The 26,295-nt window shown below is 42.9% G+C and overlaps 1 protein-coding gene across 1 annotated transcript; it reads right to left on the bottom strand.

Moving 5' to 3' along the window:
• Positions 1 to 292: 292 nt before the first annotated feature.
• On the bottom strand, positions 293 to 26,295 carry SNX18 (sorting nexin 18). Its single transcript, XM_012756750.3, has 2 exons — positions 24,468 to 26,295; positions 293 to 2,926 (listed from the first exon to the last, which is right to left on the bottom strand). Exons 1-2 carry the CDS (start codon positions 26,086 to 26,088, stop codon positions 2,673 to 2,675), a joined length of 1,875 nt encoding a protein of 624 aa, XP_012612204.1. The 5' UTR covers positions 26,089 to 26,295; the 3' UTR covers positions 293 to 2,672.

The following is a 26,295-nucleotide window of genomic DNA, read 5'->3' as shown; positions in this document are numbered from 1 at the left end:
AAAAATAATCTCAATTACTACACTATTCCAGCCAATGTGTGCTGGCTTTATGTTTCACTTTCAAATGCATTCCCTCATTCTGGATGTGAACCATGTACATCAGATACAACAGCCTGGAACAGTAATGGGGTTACAATGCACAGCTGTAGAACCAGTCTCACTGCATTATAGTTACAGCACAAAAGCAACTCCGCCTGTAATTACAATAGTACAACCAGGCTCAAGTAGACACTCTCATGTTATAAACACATCCAATAGCAGAATCACAAATTATAGAAATAAAGACAAATAATGGAATGAAGGGCATGATAGTTTATTTTAAAAAATTGTACCACACTGATCATGATGACCAGCATACACATGATAATGGCTTTTCTCTTGGGTATTAACATTGCAGTATTTCTGTATACTGAAATGTTTCAATAGGACCAAGAACGTTAGAGAATAAAGATCTTAGATGAAAATGAACATAATAATTCTGGTGTCCTCCCCCATAGAATTTAAACTCCTTATGAAGCAGTGGCATTGTAATGTTACATAGTTATGAAGACTGGAAGTTTTCTTAGAAGTAGGCAGCATGAACTTATACTTCCTTGCATTTTCATCTTTAGTTTTTATAATTTATGTCCACCCTGGCTAAAGTACAATCATACAAGATACCTCAGATAATTTCCATGCTACCATTGCACAATTTTAGTGATTTTACTTAAAAAAAAAGAAAAATCAAACCACCATCAACGTAAAGAGGCAAATAAAAGTGAATTTCAAATTATTTGAAAAGCATAGTGCTTATCTGTCCAATGTAGACTCAAACTTAAATGCTATATTTATAATTTCCAAACTTCTGTAATAAAATTAACATTTATATATATGGGTTTTGTTTATAGAATTGTATTTTGCAATCAACAAGAGAAAGTTACTTTTTAAAGAGCAATATATTTGGTTACAGTTCCACATACCTGTAGTAAAGACAAAGCCACATGATGTTAAATCTGGCTCTAAGTAACCTAAGGTACAAAATTTTGACAAATATCAAAATTATGATAATCTGATCTTAAAAATTCAACCCATGAGATTATTTTTTAGAGAGTAAATGTGCTGTTGAGTTATAATTTCAATAACCTTTTCTTTTTATGACTATCTGCAAACTGACCCTTTTTTTAATCATTGTGACTCACCAATGTTTCAAACTGACCTCTTTACTTCTGTGTTACCACTTTAGTACCCAGGGATTTCTGAGGCAGCATAAGTCTGACTTCATAAAAACAGTAGATACTTTAACCTTTCAGTGACAGTTTTTAAATCTGTAAACTCAATAATCACATTATTTAGCTCAGCAATTATAAAAACATTGAGATTTGGGCATTTAAAGCCAAAATCTCGTTGTGCTTTTTAAATTAAGCTGCTTTTGAATCTTTTTGGTATTTATCAGCCATTTGTATTTCCCTTATAATAATAAAAGAATATATTTAAAATAATTTTTAAGGTTAAATGTTCTGGGGGCTTATCAACACTTTTTTTTAAAACACAGTATAAATTGATTATTCTTTTCCTTCAGTATTTGGAATAGTAGAAATTATTTCTGGTCCCTCCTTAGATCAACCAACACCACTTTTCATCACGAAAAACACTGAAATTTACAGACATCCCTGAAAAGTTTTTAAGTAAACGAGTGAATCACAGTGGAGTCTCAATCAGTTAACAGTGTAGATCCATTAAAAAAAAAAACTGACTATTAAAAGAAAATCTTCAAGCTAAAAACAAAAACAAAACCCTCCTAAGAACTAAAACCAAGTGTGTCACTGATTCTATACTTTCATCCCCTGATTGATTAGACTCCTCCTTCTCCGTGTTGTAAGACATGTTTGATGAAATCTTCACACCAAGTTTTTGGGACACTCGTGTGAAGAAGCTATGCTGCTGTAGCATCTAAGGGAATATAGTGGCACCATTTCTTCCCTAATAGACTTTGTATCCAAGAGGAGCACTGAGTCTCACTCCTGTGTTCACCAGTATCTTATCAGGAGATAATACTTGCTGTGCAGATCAATGACAGCTGATACTCGCACTCCAGCCCCACTGCCAACATGAGGTTACCATCAGTTTGTCATTATATGCACTGGCCTTTCCCTCTTTCAATCAGAAAAGTTGTGTCTTACTTAAAAAGGGGGGAAGGGGAGGGGAGAAATGAAAAACCAAGAGTCTAAAGGCACAAAGTCGCATAGCTGCTCTAGTTGGAGTTGTAAACAGAGAACAGGTTGAATTTAGGTAATCCCAATCTGTGAGAGTAAAAAGGCATCCACAGCAGGCTTTTATCCAGCCAGCTTCTTTGAGACCCTTCGTGGGTTTTGAGGTCTACAAAGTATGCACTAAAATACCCATACTTCAAAAAGCAATAAGGCAAATAGTATAATCATTATTCCAAAAGTTACAATGGTAGTGTAGGCATACATAGTATAATTTAGTTACAATGTGTGGTACTGTTTCTATTACATAACCATATTAACTGTTTATTTCCTACATAATTATATATTCAGCTGCGTTTCAGTTGAACACAAAACCATCCTTGTACCACCACCGATAGTTGGCAATAGCTCTTTGATAGCAGTTTTTATTCTGCTGTAGAAATTATCCTTGAACTTGAAAAAAGTCCACAATCCAATGTCCAGTCATTAAACACTATCGTATTTGTGAAGAGCTTCTTCCAACTTCTGGGTCACTTTTTGGAAAAATATTATTTGTTGTTGTAAGAAATGTTGCATCTGTGATTTAAAGTCTCTTACTCGAATTTGATGGAAGTGGTGAATTTCAGCCAAAGTAGCAAAAGAAATAGTGTTACAGCGATCCTGAATGCCATCAGCCTTCTGGACTTCCATCTTCCCTTCTTCCACGTGTCGCCTACTCTCCTTAACTTTGGTAAGAGCTCCTACAGTTAAAATAATAATAATAATCAATTAATTAATTGCAAATATATACCAATGACACCAATGACCACATACCCCAATGACATAACTACATATTATACAGAATATGGGCATTAATAAATTCCTCTACAATTTAAAGTGATAACTGTAATTACTCATAAAAAAAAGAAGGAATCTGGTAAAGTTTCTGAAAACACCCTCATTACTAAAACTTCTCTTCAAAAAACTAGCATTTGCATATTGACAAAGTATCTGCAGTATTTTTCATCTCTTCCAAGTAAAGCTGCTATATATAACAGATAATAAACTGTAAGGAACTGTCCTTAACAAGACAAAACAAGAAACTGAAGTTTTCACATATTTAAAAGGTGACACCATTATATCCATATATATTAAAAGAATTATATTATATATAAAAATACTCCATAAAGGATGTAAACTTACTTTCTCAGAAAGTCTCACTAAGGAATCATTGTATAAGACTCCAGAACCAGTCTCTGAAACAAGTTAGCACCGACTCAGGTTGTGTTTTGGAATCACGCCATGGTTGTGGGGGGTGTTTGGCAGTGTTGCTAGTCTACACTGGAGCCCTCAGGAAGGCTGGCCAAGCCCAGGTCTTGTCAGCTACAGTAAACGCCCAGCTCGAGTGCTCGGCACATAGAGCGTGCCTTATGAAGAGCTGAATTATGCATGAACGTCTGATTCTGACTCCCCGTCCTTTCAGGAGACCCACCTGGAGTAAAAGTTCCCTGAGCAGTAAGGATTCACCAGTTTTTCTTTAGGGGCTGTAAGGATCAGTGAGTGGCCAGTCCACCTGAATGATGACTTGGGAATGATGCCAGAGGTGCGACACAGCCTCTTGCTAAGAAATATCACCACAGAGTGCTGCAGGGGTGGAGGTCGCATATCAGCCTTTCTGGCAGGCCATATGCAGACTTTTCCCCCAGAAGCAACAGCATATAAAGACACACGGAAGACCAAGGATGTTCAGGAGTAGGAAATACAGGCCCCTCCTCGGTTCTTGGGAATGAGTAATGATAAACCTCAAATCCCTTGAACAAAGCCAGCTTAAGAATTCAGACTTCCCAACTCCACATAGCTCATGCCACTAAATCATGCTGAAAGACAAGACAGAATAGAAAGAGACACAGCTGGGGCACCTGGCCTGGCAGTCTGAGAACATGGCACTACTGAGGGGGACACAGTTAGACTAGGGAGGAGGAAGTCAGGAAGCTGAGAGACTCTGGTTCAGAATGTCCTGTTTTACCTAACAGTGACATATACAAGGGAAGATGCCCTATTTCTAAATTTCTTCAAATCTCTTGCAAAATAATATTGTATAAACCTATATTACACAAAACTCTTAAAGGGCTGGGCATGGTGGCACATGAACTGTAATCCCAGTAGTTTGGGAGGCTAAAGCAGGAGGACTGCTTAAGGCCAGAAGTTCAAGACCAGTCTGGGTAATGTAGTGAGACCCCTATCTCTACAAAATTTTTTTTTAAATTAGCCAGGAGTGGTGCCATGTGCCTATAGTCCCAGCTATCTGGGAGCTGAAGTGGGAGGAGTATCTGAGCCCAAGAGTTCAAGGCTACCATGAATAATGACCACGCCACTACACTCTAGCCTGGGTGACAGAGCGAGATCCTGTCTTAATAAAAATAAGAAAACAAAACTCTTAAAGGTAAAACTGTGGGAGTTTTTTTGCACAATTCAAGGACCTGAGAAATGAAAAACCACTGACAATAAATTTCATACATACATATGTATGTATAGGTATGTGCATACCCACACTTATTTTTGTTCATTTATTCTAAATGAGGTCTTGTCATCACAGTCCTAGAACAGGAGGACCACATGGATACAACAAGGGCCAAGTGCACCGAATGCCCACGTAGCACACCGCTTCCACTCCGCCTGTGGCAGAGACGTGTGCTCCGCTGACCGCAGAAGACCCTGCCCCAGTTCCACTAAGAAGCCATCACTCAGAAAGTATGGAGCTTTTAAGATCTCTACCACGGCTGACACAACCAGAAAAGTGCTAAAATGTGCTCATTTATGTTAAAAAGAGAGAAAGCAGCTCGGGTGACAGAGCAAGACCCTGCCTCCATAAGGAAAAAAACAATAATTTCTTGCATAACACTTCTCTTTGTTATATTTGTACCAGTTTTACATTTTACATACAGAAATGGAAGTTGAAAAGACCAGGACAGTATAGGAGGTAGAACCAAAGGGAAAAATTTTTCAAAAAGACAACTGAGAATATGAAATGATGAAATGCATGTTTAAAAGATGGTAAAAAGAGAACAGGAATTAAGACAAAAATCTCATGTGATTTGACTATTTTTTCGCCTGATTTCAATCTAAGGTATCCAAGGAAGCCATAGTCCAACATTCGAACACAGAGGACAGGCACACAGGGTCCTATCCTGCCTGGATTCTGATCTACCTGGGTAACGGCTGTTGCCCGCATTGGTGATACTCTCCCAGTACTCCCTGCTCTAGTCAGTGAGCCTTGCTTTTCATCAGAGAACAGAGTCCAGCGTGGACAAGCTCTGAAACCTGGCCCAGAGTTATGTGAATGTCAACTAAGGTACAGCAAAACTCCAAATTAGCTCACCATATTTTTAAAAACTACATTCTATCATTTAGAGTTGCAGATGTGCATCTACAACAACCAATTTATAAAGGGACAACTATTAAGTTTTCACAACTTACCCCACTGGCATACACTTTCAAAACTCTTAGATACAGCAACTAGTATTAAAATCTCTCTGAAGCCTAAGGACCTTTCGGCATTTAATACTTTTAAGCCCACTAAGTGTACATACTAACAGAGCCAAGGAAAATTTAAGACTTATGTTTTTAAAAAATCCATCTCACAACCTTCCAATTAGTTTTTCCTACATACATTTAAACAAACAGGGTATTAATATGTTTTCCTCCGTAAGAAAAAGGGAAGCTAATTATTGAAGTTAGTTTACTAGTTTACTGACTAGGAGTAAACAGAAAAAAAATACGACATCTTTTGAACAGCTCAAGCTATCCACAGGAACCAACAGCAAGGGAGTTTTAACACTTGGGGGCTGACACACACAACTACTTCCTAGGGTTCCCAGGAAGCTTCCCACTGAGCTCCTAAGCTCAGAGTTCACTCAAGAGGAAAGTGGAAACATATTTTTCTAATAGAAACGACATTACAAGCATTGGTTAGATGTTAAGTGAAATAGCACTATTATTAGAACTAGAATTTGGGTTTGTTACAAATGGCTAGGTTCTCACCATTGATTCTACACTTCTCAAACTGGGAATTATCTGTACATATTTCTAGACTTCATGTATGTTCATATTCAAAATTTTAAATATTACAAGAGGGCAGAAACAGCAAAATTTTCATTCAGGTCTAGCATTTTGGAGAAGAAAACCAAGGGGGCAGAGTTAAGATCATTACAGACTTGCTACTTCAAGGATAGCTTTAAAAACTAAAGTAACTCGTAGCTGCTTAAGAAACTGCAGAGGCACAATACAACCAGCTGCAGAGCTATAGCAAAGCATTACAGCATCTTGTAAGCATTCTCTCAGCTGTACTGAATTTTTTACCAAACCCAAGAGGAGTGTAAATAAAAGCCTAAAAACATTGCCCAAAATCTAAACAACAAAAGGGACCACACATTTTAATCATGGAATCAACACAAAAACAGGCAAAGGTTTCAAAAGCTCTAATTTTTCGGTGGCTCGTTTAGCAGGAACCTGCCCCCAGCAGCCCCTCCCCTCACAAACACCATATTGCCACACTGCTTTCAAAACAGGAGAGGGAAATGAAAGAGCAGGGTGAGAAATTATACAATGAAGTCTAAGGTCAAAGGCGTCACTGTTGGAACAAACGAAAGGTCCCAAGATACTCGCAGTTAGGGCAACAGTTTTAAAAAAAGGAGAATAATAAACAGGAGCAATCAGACAGAAAAACATTTCAGAAGGATGATGCCAGTATATAGCTATGAAACTGCTTCTTGGGCTAACCAACAGACATTATTAGTTACTTGGATCTGGAATAACATGGGCATATTAAAATTTTATTATGAAAAGAAAATGTGAGCAAGTATTAAGTTCTGGGATTAAATAAGAACAGGCTGGCAATACACAGCAGTGTGGATGTATTCTTAAAAACAACCGTGAAGTAGTAACGTTCTAGTTACCAGAAACTAGTAGAAAAATACTACTTACAAGAAGGTAACACATAAAGTAGTACAGCCTGCAGCAGTTACACAACTGAAAATAAATTCTTAAAATGAATTTGAAGGACAGGAAAAAGTATTATTGAAAGTGAGGCAATATGTTTCAACCACATCCCTTTACTATCATCCCAACAGGCCAAAGGAAGCCAGGCTGTCCTCCAGGGTGCCAGGCTGAGCCTCCAACCCATTTCAATTGTCTCTTCCTCGGGGGAGCTCTGCTAAGGAGGCAAAAAGGAACAGAAAGACCCTCCTAAAAAAGGTTTAAAGGTTGAGAATGAAGCTTCAGTTGGGCATTCAATTTAGTTATTAAATTAGTTTGGCACATTATTAGAATTCCTTCCCAGGATAGAAACTATTCCGTTCAGGAACTAAGGACCGACCTCATTCCTAAAGGAGGAGTAGGAGCCCTGAGGACATTTGTGACAAGACACCCTCTGGGGAAGTGGAGCTAGAGCTGATTCCCAGGTGAGAATGGCAGACTCGGTTCTCAGATTATTTTTTCCCCCTTAAAGTGGAAAGGGCTGTATGAAAACGTTTGATGCAATTCTCTCAATCTTACAAACAGGAGGCTGAGTGACTTGTTCCAAGTCCCACAGCTAATTCATGCAAAGAAGCCGCTGTTTCTACCTGCCTGTCAACCATTCCCAGCAGGGAGTCCTCGTTCAGGAGACCCCTTCTTTGCAGGTACAGATTGAGTGGATCTGTGTTCTCAGGCCTGAGACAGGACTTAACCCTGCTCCACTCTGGTCCTTCCCTTTCCACATTCTGAGAGTTAAAAGGAAAATTTAAACCCATATTTTTACCTTGCTTTAGGACCTGTTATTAATAAAATCTCCTAGACAGCCACGCAGACTCTACACATCCACAATTCCTAACAGGGCTCATTTTCATATTTACTGCAATTGCCAAGGCTCAGAGAAAGGCATTTTGCCCCACTTTTCCATCACCCATCCCAGCTCCACGGAAATCTAATGTAATGTCCTAAATTCACTTCCACTCCCTCCTACCGTTTTTCTTTGTATCTTACCAATGTTTTAGAACATGCTCAGGCTGGAAAGAGCAAAGCAAGAAAAGAACTGCACCCTTGTTTATAATACATATGTACTCAATTTTGAAGGATTATATTACTCATGTTTGCAGTAAATATAAAACAATTAAAACAAAAGAATCTAATCATATGACAAGGTTCATTAATATTATCACTTTAAAGGGCTCAAATTTTAAAAACTCTTAATATAAATGAATTATGATCCATGAAGTCAGCACTATTTTCAAAAGCATCACACTATTTTACACAGTATATCATTAAACTATTTCCATCAGTAAAAACTAATGCCAAAAAAGCATTCCTATGTCGTCGTTTTTCTTCTAAAATGAGAGTAGTGAAACTCTTGGGTCATCATCTAGTCCACCAGCACATACTAAGAAGCCACTGCCAGCAAACGCATTTGAACTACACTAAACCAAACTGTCGATGTTGCTTTGCTTCTGATTTGCAGGGAGGATTGACTTTCCTAGCAACTTCAGGCCCAGCAAAGTGAGACAAGGAATGAAAACCCCTCACACACTGTCCTGCCTCAGCCATTTTAGCCAGGCAGGACCCTGCCCTCCTTTAAAGAAGTTGTTTGGTCTCCCTTTCCAGTTTTCCCTCTTTCTACCCCTCTTCCCCTCTCCTCAGGCCCTGGCAGGGCTTCCGAACCAACCCTGTCCAGTTCTTGCACCTGAACTTTGCCTTCCTTTCCTCAACCAAATCTCTTATTCTCAGTCTGTTTTGTCCCTCCTAAGACTGATTATACAAAAGGCCCAGTCACTAAGCAACAGGAATCCAAAGGCTACACTTTCTCCCTTTAACCAAAAAAAAAAAAAAAATCACCTAATTTTGAGATCATAAATGTGTGTGTGTCAAAAACATTAACTAGATGTCCTGTCTTCCGAGAGCCTTTCCCCAGAAAACTGAAGCCCTGAAGCCCTGGTATAAGGGACAGAGCAGGAGACAGGCTGAAGGGCAGTAGGGACAGCCAGGAGCAATTGCTACAGACTGAATTCAGCCTGTTTTTCTTCATTCCCTTGTACATGTAAAATGTTGAAAGAAAATGCTAATTTGGTCAATGTGGCCCATTTGGTCCTTACCCCCCCCACTGGCCTCCACACCCCCACCTTCCCAGCTCCCTGCTCACTCCCAGTAACTTCTTCCCCTCCCCATTCCTTCCTCCCTTTTGGTCCCCACCCACTTGGTTACCCTTTCCCCCCTCTGCTTCAATATTTACTTTTCAATATTCTTTTGAGTAAAATGTCTCAAAAAACCAAGGCCAACACCCACCTAACGCAGACAGGTAGGATGGCCACCCATGCAGGTGACAATCACACAGGAGCACCTGCTCTGTGCAAACCTGTGCTCTGCACTTTGCATGTCTTGTTTTCTTCTCTTTAACCCTGAAAGAAAAGCAATCATTGCCCCATTTTCAGAGGTAGAAAGTGAAACTTGGGGAAGCTAAATAATTTTACTAATAGTGTCTAGCTGCACGTGAACCCGAGTCTGCCCAACTCAGGCAGTTCACCTGCACATGGCCTGATGGGACTGTTTCACCCATGGAGAGCTCAAAGCCCCAAAGGTCAAAGGTCAGCCTCAACACACAGAGCACAGCACCTGCAGGCCAACCCCTGCCCTGCCCCATACTGTCTCAGGGATACGCGACCCACAAACCACCTCCAGACCCTCAACAATCTATTCCTGCATCACATCATACTAAGTGGGCATATTAATAAACACATTAATAAATCTCTGGAAGGTACAAATACTGATACTGAACTTGAGTAGTGAAAGCGATTTTTTGAAGGGACTAAACATACGTAAGGCCAAGAATTATCAAGATTCAAAGATAACTTAATTTAAAATTCACTTTCAATTATATTTGAATAAATATAATAAATGACAAAGAAAACTTTAGAACCATTTCTAAAAGGAGGTAAGAGGGTCAAGACAAGGACAATATATTGCAAATAGGAGGAAAATAAACCTGGTTGCTTGATGATCAAAAAAAACCAATCATTTAAAGAATTCAGGCCTCTAGGCTTGGTTTGGTCCTAAAGAAAGAGCAAGTAAGGCCGGGCGCGGTGGCTCACGCCTGTAATCCTAGCACTTTGGGAGGCCGAGGCGGGCGGATCGCTCAAGGTAGGAGTTCAAAACCAGCCTGAGCCAGACCCCGTCTCTACCAAAAATAGAAAGAAACTAATTGACCAACTAAAAATATATATACAAAAAATTAGCCGGGCATGGTGGCGCATGCCTGTAGTCCCAGCTACTCGGGAGGCTGAGGCAGTAGGATCGCTGAGCCCAGGAGTTTGAGGTTGCTGTGAGCTAGGCTGACGCCACGGCACTCACTCTAGCCTGGGCAACAAAGTGAGACTCTGTCTCAAAAAAAAAAAAAAAAAAAGAGCAAGTAGTTTGTTCTAGGTAAAAGCCTCCTTAGGTCCTAATTAAGTAGCTTTCACAGCTTCATTCAGCAATCGGCTAATGTCTAAGAGCAGGATGATGTTCAGTATGAATAAAAACATTCGCTTGAGTATAAACACCTTAAAACAGGATTGCTTTTACTCAACATGCATATGTGTGTACATATATATAACCCCCCCCCACATAGTTCACCTTGTTCCAAAAATGGAGACGGAAATGACATGATTGTATCTCAAACAAACTGTTCATTGCCGGACAAATTTATATATATATAATGGTTCTGTGTTTTAGCTTATAATGAATATTAAATATGTAATAAAATTACTAGGGTGATAGTTTCAAGAGTTCTGTAAACACAGTTTTGTCTTTATTTCAGAAGAGTCTTTGGATACAATGGTGAAAATGTTAATTTGTCTATGGTCAAGCAAGGACAGATGAAGACTTTAAAATCCGAGAATAGGAAAGACAAGAAAAGTATATATTGTTTCTCTTCTTAAAGATGTGATACCCATAGAATCTTAGTAAAATGAAGTAGAAATAATATCCTTGATAATGGTGAATACACCATAAAACTTTTAAAAAACTGATCTGGCATAGTAAAATCCATATAATGGCTTAAACTCAGAGAACACAACTGATGCCTGAGGCCTGCAGCTCAAAATTCCTAACTTCCTAATTCTTTTGCTGCCTGAGATGAGCATGGGTACTGGTCTGCACAGACAAAGCGGCATTAGATATGCCTGTGAGCTGCCAGCACTTTGGGTTCAGTAGAGTGAACTCTGAAAACTACCTTTAATTAAAGGTAAAACCGTACTTTCTTTTATTCTAGAAAGAGAAAGGGAGACCCAAGCCAAATTGAATCGAAATAGAAGCTGCTAAACAGACAAGCCCCCTATCCCGGGCAGGAAGAGAGTAGAGTGGCACCTGCTCTTTAGAAGAGACAGCTCCATGTGCAGAGCCAGGGCCCTTATAGGATCCCAGGGTCTGTAAAGCTTCTACAAGCACTGCAGTTCATGCTGCAGCTAGGAGAACATTCTCAAAGAACGTATTTCTTGTTTGCAAGTACTGTTCCCAAATAATGTCTAGTTTTTAACTGAAATTGTAAACCCTGTTGTCACAAACAGCTGCCTAAGCAATGGTGGTACTAACTGGTGAGCGGCACAAGCATTCACCGTTTTCCTCAGTGCCACCCACTGTGGCATCCACCACTGGAGCTTCACCCACTTAATGATCACTAAGCTTTGGAGATAGTTCCGAAATCAGGTGTTCTGAACTTAAGAACACCCTCCACGCTGTGGTTTTCCTGCTTCCTTATGCAGGCCAGGAACCAGGTGTCTGGTGGCTGTGAGTCTTTACTATGGCCACATCTGCACTTCCTTGTATGAGATCAGAAACAACCAACTCAACACAAAACAAAGTACCTAACAATGTATCAAGTTTTAATATATACACGAGAGTCATAAAATGAAAACTTATGGATTACCCATGTTAACATCTATTAGTATTTAAAGATGTCTTCTGCAGACGAGGTGGCTTTTGTGAAAATCACGAATGTCAATATAACTAAATACAATAAAAGGCCTGGAAACTAGGATTTTCTAGGACTCCCCTCAGCCCCATTCCTTGTCTTTCCTTCTAATTCTGCTCTTCCTCTTAGCCTGCCTGTTTCTATCACTGGATTCCCCACTTTCTATCACCCAAACTTAAAACCTCAAAGGTTTTAAGGCACTAGACTCCGTAGGAGAACCAGCCCCTCACCAAGTCCCGCCATTCTTCCTGGCAGTTGTCTCCGGTCCACCTGCTCCTTTCTGAAGCCACTCTCTCACCTGGGCTACTCCAAGGGCCTCCTCATCTCTGAGCACAGCCACCAGGGAGAATTTCCTAAAGCCCTGCCCCGGAGAGCCAAGCTGCACCAGGGAAGGATGCCTCCTCCTAAATTTCTGCCACTCAGTTCCGGTTAGCAATGTGGGGATAAGGAAGAGTATTTACGTCAAAAGCTCCTGTGAAGTTTAAATAGACAAAATGAATACAAAACACAAAGTACCATGTCTGGTACCCAGTAAGTCCTCAAAATATGTTAGGATTTTGATTATGATTAAAATGTCATTCTTTAGTTTAAAACCTGTAGTGTCTGCTGACTGCCTGGAGAATAAAAGTCAATTTCTAGCAAGCACACTAGGTATTGTGTAGCATAAGGAGCAATAGTCTCAAGTCAAGGCAAAAAGTGCACTGAAATCCTCGCTCTCCTTATTAGCTAGATGATTCTGGAAATCACTTAACTTCCTCCAGCCTCAGTTTTCATAGCCACCAAAAGCAGGTAACACCTCTTTAGGGGAGTTAAGAACCCTGTGGGTTTAACAGTATCCCTCCCACACGATTCATATCTACCAGGAACCTATGACTGTGACCTTATTTGGAAACAGGGTCTCTGCATATGTAATTAGTTGAGATAAGGACATTCTGGATTACGGTGGGCCCTAAATCCAGTATGACTAGTGTCCTTAAAAGAAAATGAGAAACAGAGAGACACATACAGGGAGAATGCCATGTGACAATGGAGGCAGAGATCGGAGTGATACGTCTACAAGCCAAGGAACACCAAAGATTGCTGGAAACCACCAGAAGCTGAAAGAGTCAAAGAAAACGGCTCCCTTAGAACCTTTGGAGGGAGCATCGCCCTGCCGACACCTTCACTTCAGATTTCCAGTCTCTAGAACTGTAAGAGAATAAAGTTTTGTTGTTTTAAGCCACCCAGTTCGGCTCCCTTAGAACCTTTGGAGGGAGCATCGCCCTGCCGACACCTTCACTTCAGATTTCCAGTCTCTAGAACTGTAAGAGAATAAAGTTTTGTTGTTTTAAGCCACCCAGTTGGTGGTAATTTGTTACACAGCAGCCCTAGGAAACTAACAAAAGAGGTAATTAATGCTTACAAATATTAGGTACTAATACCGTAAGACAGTTATTCCATGTTACAAAACGGGAAACTGAGGCTGGGAGAAGATAAGTCCATGGCCCAAAGTTACACAGCAAAGCTGGCAGGAACTCAAACCCATGTGGTTCTAGTCCATGGTCACAAGTACTCTGTTGTCATACCCACTCCTGCCTGGAATTAAGACATAATGTAAGGCCGGGCGCTGTGGCTCACGCCTGTAATCCTAGCTCTTGGGAGGCTGAGGCGGGCGGATTGCTCAAGGTCAGGAGTTCAAAACCAGCCTGAGCAAGAGCGAGACCCTGTCTCTACTATAAAATAGAAAGAAATTAATTGGCCAACTGATATATATATATAAAAAAAAAAAATTAGCCGGGCATGGTGGCGCATGCCTGTAGTCCCAGCTACTCGGGAGGCTGAGGCAGAAGGATCGCTCGAGCCCAGGAGTTTGAGGTTGCTGTGAGCTAGGCTGACGCCATGGCACTCACTCTAGCCTGGGCAACAAAGTGAGACTCTGTCTACTAAAAAAAAAAAAAAAAAAGACATAATGTATATACTATGCCTGGAATACTGCCGCTCACATAGCAAGTACTCAATAAACTGCAATTACTATCACCACTCCCACTTATCCTGCTTATCCTCCAAGTCAAGGGTCAGCAAACGTTTTAAGGGCTAGATAGTAAACATTTTAGACTTTGCAGGAAGAAGCAAAATTTAGGCTATTGTGTGGGTACTTACATAACCATTAAAAACAGAATCATTTAAAAATATAGAAACCATTCTTAGCTCAAGTGTTGTAAACAGGCACCTGGGCAAATCTGGTCCTCGGGTTGTAGGTGGCAGACCGCTGCTCCATGCCATTCCCCAAGCATCTCTGTTGGTGACTCCAGTCCGTAGTCTACAGGTCATTTTATACTCCTCCCTGCCCCTTGCCCACTCCTGTAAGCAAGCAGTCCCTTCTCTCTCCTCCTCCTCACCCCACCACCCCTATTTAGGATTCCATCCTGTCTTGACTGAATTATTGCAAGAGCTCCCCATTTCACTCTATACCTGCCATGAGGATGTGTCCATCTGAAGTGTGAGACTGACCTCGTCAATTACCTGTCTGATCTTTCGTAATGTTTCCTCCACACCTCCAATGGCAGCTGTCAACCCAGCATATCAAAAACACAAGAAGAGCTTTTCAAAGAGCACCAATGTCTAGGCAGCACAGACATTCTGATTCAATAGGTCCAGAGGGCAGCCAAATTTTCTGCTATCACCACTCCACAGCTGATCTGAGAGGCAGCCAACGCCGAGCCCCATATGGTTCCCTCAGCCCAGAGTGCCCTTCCCCCGCTCTGCTTGCCTGGCAAACTTCCAGTTGTTTTGAAACCTCTTCTTAGACTGAGACTGTCAGAAACTACCCTGAACCCTCCCATCCACTCCTTATAATTACTCCCTCCTCTGTCCTATGTCACATCATGGCACGTGTCCATGACTGTGTCACACTATATGGTGACAGTCTCTCTCATTGACCTAAGCACTGGGTGCCTGGTTTATCAACTACTGCATGCTTATTAAAGCTATTCTAAAGCATTTTCAAGACTAAGAGTGCATTTTCCACCTCCACTCCTCCAAAAGTCAAACCATGACCATCTTTCAAGGGGAAAACCAAATGCTACCCACCAAGCCAACACAAATGGAAAATTGCTCTCCATCCTCTGCACTCCCATGCACTCTCTTACTCTCAGCACTTAGTTAAATCTACTTTTATTTCAGTTCTCTGTGCACACATCCTACCTTCCTCATGGAACTGAGCCTTCCATGAGGGCAGGTATGTACTACTCAACAGGTACCTATGCTCAGTGCTCCGGGTACCTAAGTCAATCAGCATTGACTTGAATGTGAATGTACTCTTTTTGGATGTTGTGCACTGAATTAACCAAATGGGACTCCTGTAAATGTATTATAATTAAAGCTTACCAAAGAGGAAAGTGTGTATATATGTGTGTGCATGTAAGTTAAAACACCAAGAATGAATATAAAGTGAAAGCATGAGGAATATAATATTAATTCTCTGGCACCTAAGGTAGAGTTTTCAAACTTCCCCAGTAAATTTTAGAAAATCATTTCATAGACACCTAAGACTTTTAAATCGCTCACATGTTAATAAATGGCTTCATCCATAAAATACATCTAGATCCTATCTTTATTTCCTGTACACTTTTAAACTGTTATCTATCATCATATAAATGAAAAAACAAAAACATTCTATAAATCACAGAGACATCTATCTCAAAATCAACCAAGAAATAGCTAGAGTGCCTACTTAATTCGACAAGCATTCATTAAGTACTTACTAAGCATGTGTAAAACAGTACAGCTATATAATAAAAGAACACACAAACTCGACCATACTAACCAGTGACTGAGCACTGCATACAATGATTACTCACAAAAGGACCAGTGTCTGAATGGGACACTCCAAGGAAGGGGAGTAGAGCTAAAGCTTGACTGTGCTTGTGTTGGGGTGGGGAAGACTTGGAATGGAATACAGGAGCCCCGTACATCTAAAAGGATAAAACTGAAGTCCTGGTTGCCCATCCCCATGCCTGTTCTAGCAATTCTTATTGTTGATCAGGTTGAAAACTGTGGTGTCACCCTGGATGACTCCTCTTTCTCTCACATGCCACATTCCATGCCTCAGGAAAACCTGCTGATTCTATCTCTAAAATGTATCCAGAGTGGGACCCACATCCACAGTCTCCACTCTGGTCCAGCCCACGAGCACCTCTCACTTGGATTACTGGAGAAGTCTCTGGCTGGCTCCCTGCTTCTATCTTTGACACCCCTACAATTCTATTCTCAACACAACAGGAATAAGTCTGTTAAAATGTCCAGTTGGATGTCATTCCCTGGCTCAAAACCCTGCAATTGTTTCCATCTGACTTACACTTTTATTCCAAGTCTTGACAGTGGCCTGCAAAGCCTTACAAATCAGACCTTCCATGACCTCATCTCCTACTAGGATCTTCTTAGCTCCAACCGCCTGGCCTCCTTGCTGCTCCTCTACCTGCCTGGCACATGCCCACCCCAGGGCCTTTGCTTTAGCTGTACCCTCTACCTGGAAAGCTTTCCCCTCATATGCCCGCATGGATGACTCCCTCACCTCCTGCAGGTCTCTGCTTGCAACTCACCTTCTCAACGAGACCTACTTGCCCATCCTTTTTAACACTTCATCCTGCCGCCCGTGCCCTCTTTCCCTGCTCTACTTTTTTCTCCTACTGCATACCACATTCCAACATACATTATAATTTACTTCCTGTGTTTGTTTTTCATTGTGTCTCTCCACCCTGCTAGAATGCAAGCTCCACAAGGGTGGTGATCTTTGTTTTGGCCACTAATGCAACCCTAGCATCGTTAATAGTGCCTGGACAATGATGAGCACAGAAATATTTGCTGAATAAATTCAGGTGCATCTTTTAGAAGGTCCTATGAATAAATCTAATGATTTTGGCTCCCCTACCTAATCAATGTCTCCCTACCTGCTAAATAATACATCTGATTTTTTCAGCAGAAGAGGAAAGTCAAATCACAATAAGAGATAAAAAAATTCTAAGAAAAGGGACAGAAATGACCGTGTGGACTAAAACTCATTCACACTGAGGTTTAATAAAACTATAAATATAAAATCAACATCAGATTGTTTCCACTTTTGGAGAGAAGACAGTTTTAAACACTCAAAGTGAAGTCTGTTTTGCAGGACTGAAAAACCATGACAATTTATCTCTTTGGTGGCCTTATTAATTACATCCCTTATTAGGGTCAGAGAGAAGCTGCTTTGGCTATCCACCTCTCTGCAGCTTCAGAACACAGGGAGCTCTCACCAGCAGGCAAGAGGACAGGTATGAATCACTTTCACATTTGACACACCTGGTGGGGTAATCCCACCATGCATGTCTGCTGATGTGGACTAAATGTGCATAAATGTGCCTTCACATCAATTGATAAAGGATATTCATGCTCCCAGATTATAAAGGCACATAAGCAGACAGAACACTATTAAAAACAGCCTGAAACAATGTTATTAAAAAAACAGTCAACCAATAAAATGGTACTTAGGAAATCATGAACCTTATATTTACAAATGAGGGACTGAAGCTCAGAAATGTTAGTGATTTTTGCCAGAACACAAATAATAAGGGGGGTGGGGCTGGAGACAATTTATATACACTCTTTTACATCAACAAAACTAGTGACTCCAAACAAGAGCCACATTTATCCCTCTATTAACCCTTATCTCTGCGGTGTGATATAAGACAACCTGATTAAAATATATATTTAATTGCTAGAATGGAAGGTTCCTTGGGCCTTTGTACTTGTGCCTACAACTGGGGTAGTAATAGGCTGCCAGGAGGGATAAGATTACTGGAACTATCTTTAAAGGACAGTGCTTCCCCTTTTAAAAGGACCTTTTGGCCAGGCTCAGTGACTCAGGCCTGTAATTGCAGCAGTTTGGGAGGCTAGGGCAGGAGGATCACTTTAGGCCAAGGTCTGAGATTCCCTCGGCAACACAGTGAGACCCAGTCTCTATAAAAAAAAAATTTTAAAAAGCACCTTTCTACTTTTCAAAATTAAACATTTAGTGAGTAGCTATGATGAACCACAATATTTAATTCTTTGAACTGTTCTTGCTTGGCCAAAGTGAGCACTAAGAGTCAGAGAGGTTAAAATAACTTGTCCAAAGCTCCCCACACCAGTGCACTGGCCCCCTAGAGCCCGGGCTGGTCTGCAGACAGGCCTGCTCCCGCCGCAATGAGACTCTGCATGTGTGACTTCTTGCTTGGCAAGCAGCTCCTTCACTGGCATGGCCAACTCAGCTCCCTCTCCTTGGCACAGCCTTAGGGAGCTGTCTCCAGAGGTGGACCGGCCCATCCTCCAGCTCTCAGCAATGTGGCACTCAGCACTGCCCCAGCTGGGGGGCTGAGCTGTCTCTATCCCTAGTCCAAGAACTCACTGAGGCTCAGAGTCTGAGCCATCCACCGGTGGAGCAGCCAGATTCTAGACTGTGTGGGATGACAAATGGTACAGGTGTGTCTTCTGGATATAATCTCACCAAACAGAGCTAAGCATCGCTGTGCCACTTTATTCGTGATAGCCATTTAGTTAACGACATCATGGATCTTCAAAATAGATAAACAAACTTGATTTTTTTTTTCCTTTTGAGTCTCCTGCTGTTGCCCAGGCTGGAGTACAGTAGCCTGATTACAGCTCACTGCAGCCTCAGACTCCTGGACTCAAGTGATCCTCCTGCCTCAGCCTCCTGAGTAGCTGGGACTACAGGCATGTGCCACCAATACAGCTAATTAAAAAAAAATTTTTTTTTTTTTTTTTTAGAGATGGAGTCTCCCTGTGTTACTCAGGCTGGTCTCGAACTCCTGGGCTAAAGCAATACTCCTGCCTCAGCCTCCCAAAGGGCTGAGATTACAGGCCAATGTGCCCGGCCCAAACTTGATATTTAAACGCTGATTTAAAAATACTTAGAGACAATACAACAATAAGTTTTTATTCAGCCTAAAGAACAGAAACACAGTTTAAGCGAAGTGTCATCTTTGTAAGTGAATCACAGAACTTCTCAGTTGTCTGGGTTCCACCGTCATGCTTGGAAATCACAGGATGACGAGACCAGATGACATTTCTGAATAAAGAGGAAAGCTCAATTGAGCCCATGGGCTCCAAGAGTTACTGGGAGAACACGGGTGGGAGGGTAGGGCCTTGGCCTCCTTTCAGTTCTGTTGTGGTAAGTGTAGTAGAGTGGGCTTGGGCTTCCCAGAGCAATTGTGAGGAAGGCTTCATGTCTCACAAAAGACGTCTGAGAAACCACTGACAGGGTAATGTAGGCAGTGTCCCCACCTAGCTTCATGGCCAGGACTGTCCTTGGCCAGTTACATTTCCATTTTAGCCAAGGAATTGAGTCATCTATTTCTAAAGCCCCAAAGGTTATTTTCATGAAGAAAATACAAACTGGGGCAAAGGGTGAGGCTAGAAGTGAAGTTTCTAGAAAATAGCTGGAGGTGGAGAGTAGGGGAGAGGAGAAATGGGTTTAACAAAGACAGGGCTAAAACAAAAAGGATGAATGACTCAAGCATTACAAAAAACGATCCATGTAAACTAAAACATTTGTACCCCCTTAATATTTTGAGATTAAAAAAAAAAAGAAACCCAAATGAATGTTTCCAAATTATTCAGATAGTATTTGATTCCAGCAGAGAGAAGAAAACTAAGAGTGTATGATGTCATTTGAAAGCAATAAAACCAATTCGCCTGTGAGGCTCACAAGGGAAAAAAAAAAAAGGATGAATGGCCTCAATTTCTAGCCCAGAGGTTTCAAAATAAGGATGGATTTACAAACAGCCCCAGCTTCTTAGGGCTTTTCTCTGTCTTCCTGGCACCACCCTCTCAGGGCTATTTTTAGCCCAGGGAGCAGACAGGGCAGACAGGGAAGGTCTCCTTGCAGCCCAGCCTTACCTAGCGTGCCCTGCCTCGACTCCAGCTATCTTTAATTAATGTCTGGGGGACATCAGGCCAACTCTACTAGTGGTAAAAGGGAGCACAATGGTGAAATTCTACCCAGCAAGACTGACAGGCCCACTACTGGTGTACCATTCCTGAGGTCCTGGGGCTATTCTTTACTGAAAAGCAGCCTCCATCTGGAACTTTTAGAGAGCAATCAAGTAGACTGAGCATATTCAAGAGTACAGAAAACAGGACTGCCTGTTTGTTTATCTAATTCTGCCTCCCTGCTTAACACAGCTCAAACCAGGTTTTATCAACAAATCAATTTAACATGATTTTATACCTTTTCTTTGCAATAAAGGAATTTCACTTTAAGTAACTTCCTCCAACTATCTAGTCCATGTTCATAAACAAAGATGAAACCAACATTTCTCATAATCTAACTCTTATAATCTTTCCTTTTTGCAAAAGCCCCCAAGAGATAAGCTTAAAGCTTTTAAACCACAACTTGCTGCCAATCCAGATTTAGTTTTATTAAGTATTAGAGATGAATCATATCTTTGGAAACAAAACTGAATAGCTAAGAAACTGATAATAAAATATATTCTACATACTACTCCAAAATCACCAACATCAGAATACTGAAGGTAGCGATGATAAAGAGAAGATACAATGCTGTCATTTCAAGGAAAGAAAATCAAGACCACAGGGGTTACACACATCAGTGACAAACACGCGCTGCCTATGCCTATGAACAAAGAATTGAAGGGACTCCTGTTAGGTCAAAGCAAAATGCAAATAAAATTCAAACAGATTCTGAATTCCCATCTAATGTACTTCAGATTCTGAATTCCCATCTAATGTACTACAGCAAACTGCCTTCTCCCTTCCCTCAACTCCATTAACCTAAATAGGTCTGTTTATTTAAGACTCCATTAGCTGATGAAAAAATTTAAATTCTAGAATTCTCTTTTAGCTGAAGGAACCATATGGCTTTCTTCACTTTTGCAGGAAGTACTTACACTAAAACCATTATTAGTTTAAGCAATGGTTTCAGTATTGAGTATAGTCAGAAAAATGCCAGCTACAAAAATACTCTGCTACATGTAAGAGTATTTGAGTCTTCCACCCTCATCCTGTATTTAGGTCCTCACTGGGGTGGCCTCAGACATCCACCCGGAGATGAGTGTTTTTTTCTGAATGGATGGAAGACAGGCTGCAAGCAGATGCCCGCTCCACTGAAACATTACTCGTGGTTGAATGCCTGGGAAGTTCTGTAAAGAGGGATATAGCAGGACCTGCTTCCCTTTCCAGGTTTTATATAAGCCAATATGGGAAGGAGGAGATGCCATGAGATGACTAAGTAACAAGAAAACTATTAAGGAAGTATATTAGAAGATAACTGATTTGCTGAAGAAACTTATGACAAGGTTGGTAGTTAAACTACAGCCAATTGTCTAACACAGCGTTGTCCAATAAAACTTTCAGCAATGATGGAAACGTTCCATGCCTCTGTTGTCCAATAGGTAGCCACTAGCTATTAAGTACCTGAAATATGGCTAGCGTGACTGAGGCAATGAAACTTTATTTTAAAATGAAATAGCCACTGTGGCTCCTGGATACACCATCGAATACCAAAGGTCTAGAATGCTTCAAACGCTGACTGACCACAGCAGTCTTCTGGATAAGAAAAAAGCTCAGAGGAGCCTAATGTTGCTTTCCTTTCCCCTCAAGAATTAAGGAAAAAAAAAAAAGTCTAACTCTCTTTCATAACTTCTTTAAATTACACTTTCAACTCATGGTCTATCTCAACTCAGTGTGGACCTCCTAAAACATGATTACAACATGTAAAACGTGGAAGTAGTGAAACTGCTTGCCTCTTAAACAATGAGAACTCAAGAGGTGAAATAATCACTTTGAATTTTTTTTTTGAATTCTCACATTTCTCTAAAGTTGAAATGTAAACTCTAGAACAAATACAACAAAAGATTGGTTAAACTGCTTACGATTTTCGTCTTTTGTTGTTGTTCTGTTCTTAAAAGTCATGGCTTTCAGAACTTGCAGGAAAAAAAAAAAAAAAACAACCAGTAAACAAAGTCCCCAAGTGCTCAGACTGAAAAAGATTCATTCCAATAGCAACTGCGTAGTTAAGGCAGGGGTGCCTGCAGGGGAGTTATGCTGCTCTTTACAATCACAAGTCTTGAACATGCTCAAAAAGCTTATGATATTTGTCTATCTATACTCCTAAAAATTCCCAACACCTAGCATCCTTGATAAATACTGGCTGTAAGCAAATGCTTTTAGCCTCAAGTATTGTGTACTGTCTCTTTAAATGGCAGTACATTCTAAAGACATGTCATCTAGGGACATAGGCTCACTGTACATTACACACCAAGGTTACAGTAGAAACAAACTATATTGAGTATCAACTGGTGTTCTTTCCGAAGTTCCTAGAGATTATGTTCAGTGCCCTTGAATCTGTTTAAGCCAATCAAATGATATTGGTTTTAGTGAAGGAGGTTTTTCAAATCCCAAGCAACAACAGACGATTCCAGTTCTAAAACTAAAAAAAAAAAAATAAACTAGATGGTTTAATAGACTAAGTAGACTACTGGGGTAAATTCAAAATAGACCTGAGGACAAACACCATACCTTTTCCAATACGTAATTTCAACAGCAGAGCACTGAACAAAGGCTGAATACATGGCCTGAATGAAAGTAGTACCAGAGTGTGAACTGACACCAACCTCGAGTAGACAGATACCTGCAGCCACTGCAGGTGTCTGTACTTGGTTATGCACTTTCAACTACTTAACAGCAATTTGTATAAACTCACAGAAATTTATAAAAAGGCAGCCAGCGTGGGTCCAGAATTAAGTAACAAAATGGAATTTAAATGTTAAGGTCCTATATTAAAGGCTCAAAAAGTCAATCCCACCAATACCAGCCAAAAAAATCAAAGATTCATAATAATTTATGCAACAAAGGCACAGGGAATGCAGATGCAGGTTCAATATAAGCCAACAGCAATGTGATGGCTCAAAAAGCTAATTCAATCTTAGACTGCATTTACAAACTGTAAATTACCAAGAAAGTTACTATTGTCTATTAAAATTTGTACTGATGTTCACAGTACTGCATTTTAGCAGCAGCAACAACATATTCCAGGCATTTGACTGCCCACTGCCCCCACCATGGTAAGAGTCAGATTAGTCCATCGAAGGGGAAGGAGAAAAACAGAGGAAGTGAGAGTGCTGTCTACAAATGTCTGCAGCCCTGACACACTGATGAGGAATAGATTTTGTGCAGTTCCAGGGAACAGAAAGAAAATCAAAAAAGGCAAATTCAAATTCAATACAACAAAGGACATGTCAAAGGTCAGGGTTGTTCATGAATGGTCTGGCCCACTTGGGAAGGCAGTGAGTACCTCATCATCTTAAGGCCAGACTTGATGATCCAAGTAGGTTTCCACCAGGCAGGAGGTGAGATTAGATGACTCCCTCTGCCCACTACCCCCAACACTAGACTTTCACAGGCAAGACCACCTCCCTAACTCCAACACCTCTCCATTCTCTCAGTCAAGGCATGATATGAGTATACACATTAGTGAGTAATGTTACAACAGGCATTAGTGGTATATTTTATTTAAAAAGAATAATTTGCAAATTCCAATACTATAACAAAAGTTGGAGACGATAACTACTAATAAAAGTCTAACTGGATACCTAACTCACTGCCATGCCAGAAACACTGCTCTCATGCAATACTCATATTCTATACAGTCTCCTTAATTTCTTAATTTCAGTTGGCTAGTAGATTCTAAACTCAACAAAACTAATCTTTTCCTGAAATTATAGCAAGCCCTTTAACTCCTTTTACAAAGGTTGAAAGCAAGAAACCTATGTGGAAAGTTCTTAAACTGTCCCAATTCACAGAACAGATCCTAATTCCTCTACCAGAGCAGGAATTGAGGCATGGAGAGTGTGAAAACGGACTCACCTTTATTTGCAGACATCCATTCTTTTCCATAATTTCCTCATTTTCTGAAACCCATCGCTAAGTGACACTGCAGAGTCAAATGGATGTCTGACATAGTTTGGGTCATCACCTTCTAATTCTACCCTAGTCAGTAGATTACAGGTCTAAGCAGCTCATTACTGAACTATTCAAACTCTAAAATGATAACACTGTCAAAAAAAAAAGTACTCTCAGAATCTATTCTGAAGAGGACTCACTCCCCGACAGGAAGATACTCTCAGGAGGAAGCTGCCTGCCAGTCCACCTACACTCTAGGGAACGGCCTCGCCTAGCCATCCCACCCCTGCTGGCTTCCCGACTTGAAGGACAAGAGTCTGAGACCGACAGAGGTCCTACTGTCACAGTCATCCCTTTAGCCCGTAGCATGTGCTCTAAAGGCCAGGCTTTACCTTTCTGAACGTGGATGATGTCCGGGAAGTTGGCCAGGTGCCCCTGATACAGCGCTAACAGGTCCATGACGGGGTCCAGGTCCTGCCTGGGCTGCTCCGCGAAGAGCTCGCCGATGGCATCGTAGGCATCTCCGGTGAAGGCGATGGCCTGGTTCAGGCCCACCGAGAAGGCCTGCTGGTCCAGCTCAAAGGCCTGGCTGAGGCCGCGGAAGGACTGGCCCACCTTCTGGTACTCCTTCTTGAAGCCCGTCACCTGCTTGCGCGCGAACTCGTTGGCGGTGTGGTTGAGCTGCAGCGCGCTGTCGTCCATCTTCTTGGTGAAGCACTTGAAGCCGTCGATCTTGCTCTCCACCTCCTGCAGGTCGAGCGCGGCAGCAGGGGGCGTGCTCAGCGTCAGGAAGAAGTTGGCGCCCACCATCTCGTCCTTCTCCGCCTTCCTCTTGCCCTGTTTCCAGGCCTTCTCGTCCGTGCTGCTGGGGCACGTCAGGAAGTGCTGGAAGACGTCGCACTGCGCCAGCACCGGGTGGCTGGCCATGTGGTTCATCCACCAGATCAAGCCCTTCCTGCGCTTGGAGATGAAGTCCTCCTCGAAGCGGCCGGTGGCCTGCTTCTCGGGCAGGTGGGGCACCGAGATGACCGGGAACTTCTCGGCCAGCCGCGCGTACAGCCAGTCGAAGTGCTTGTAGCGCCGGTGCACGGGCACCTGCGTGTGCGTGGGCACCAGCTTGTAGGAGATGTAGCTCTTCATGCCCTTGAACTTGGTCTGCTTGGTGGGGTCGTCGATGGTGCACTGGAAGGGGTAGGGATTCTCCTGCCACTCGGGGCCGTAGGGCCCCAGCACCACGCACAGCTTGTCCCCGTCCTTCACGAAGCCCGACGCCTCTCCGAGCACGAAGGCCTCGCCGCCGGACTTGACGAAGGTGGAGAAGCGGTTGAGGTTGCGGCTCACGGTGGCGGAGCTCTTGGCCCCCGACGGGTGGTGCTGCGGGGGCGCCGCGCCGCCGCGGGAGCCCAGCGACAGGTCGGAGCGCGTGGACAGGCGGTAGCGGCCGGCCGCGCCGCCGCCCGCCGACGAAGAGCCGTCGAAGTCCGGGTACGCGCCGCTGCCCAGCGCGCCCGGCTCGTCCGCCACCGTGGAGCTGTCGTCCCACTCGTCGTCCCAGTCATCGTCGCTGCCCTGGCTGGCCTGGTAGCCGCCGTAGAGCTGCTGCGGCGACGGCTGCAGGGCGCCCCCGCCGTACGGGAAGCCCGCGCCCGGCGGCTGGAAGCTGCTCGGCGGCGGCGCCTGCTGCGGCTGCAGCGGCGGCTGGAAGGCGTCCGGCGGCGGCTTGAAGGAGGCGGGCGGCGCGGCGGGCAGCGGCTCGAAGCCGCCGGGCGGCACGTTGGCGTAGCGGGCCGGGGCGCCTGGGCCGCCGTCGCCGGCCGGGCCGGGCTCGGGGGCGCGGATCACCTGCACGTACGAGGCCGGGAAGAGGCCGCGGTCGCCGCGGCTGTTGACGCCCTCGAGCCAGCCCTCGATGTCCTGCTCGCTGCACAGGCTGAGCACCTCATGCTCCCGCAGCGAGATCTCGCCGGGGTTCTCCGACCTGAAGTCGTACAGCGCCCGGGCGCGCAGCGCCATGGTCCCGGCGCCCCTGCCGGCGGTCCCGACTCCCGGTGCCCAGAGCCGGGCCCGCCCGAGGGGCCCGCCGTGCTGCCCGCGCCCTGGCGCGCGGACTGGAGCCCCGAAGGCAGCGCGGACCGCTCCGCCCGGCCCGCCGGTCGCGCCCTCCGCGCCGCGCAGCTCGCAGTGCCGACTGCCGCGCTGGGTCGCCGCCGCCGCCGCGGC

Source organism: Microcebus murinus, chromosome 11, assembly GCF_040939455.1.
Source record: "Microcebus murinus isolate Inina chromosome 11, M.murinus_Inina_mat1.0, whole genome shotgun sequence".
NCBI classification, from domain to species: domain Eukaryota; kingdom Metazoa; phylum Chordata; class Mammalia; order Primates; family Cheirogaleidae; genus Microcebus; species Microcebus murinus.
This window is presented reverse-complemented; position numbering and strand designations above follow the sequence as displayed.

What these genes read in the sequence shown, in the direction of transcription:
- SNX18 (XM_012756750.3), bottom strand. Translation starts at nt 26,088, where the DNA reads ATGGCGCTGCGCGCCCGGGCGCTGTACGACTTCAGGTCGGAGAACCCC. An exon ending in CATCATCCACGTTCAGAAAG is followed by an intron (nt 2,927 to 24,467) that starts GTAAAGCCTGGC and finishes TTTTAACTGTAG; the next exon opens with GAGCTCTTACCAAAGTTAAG.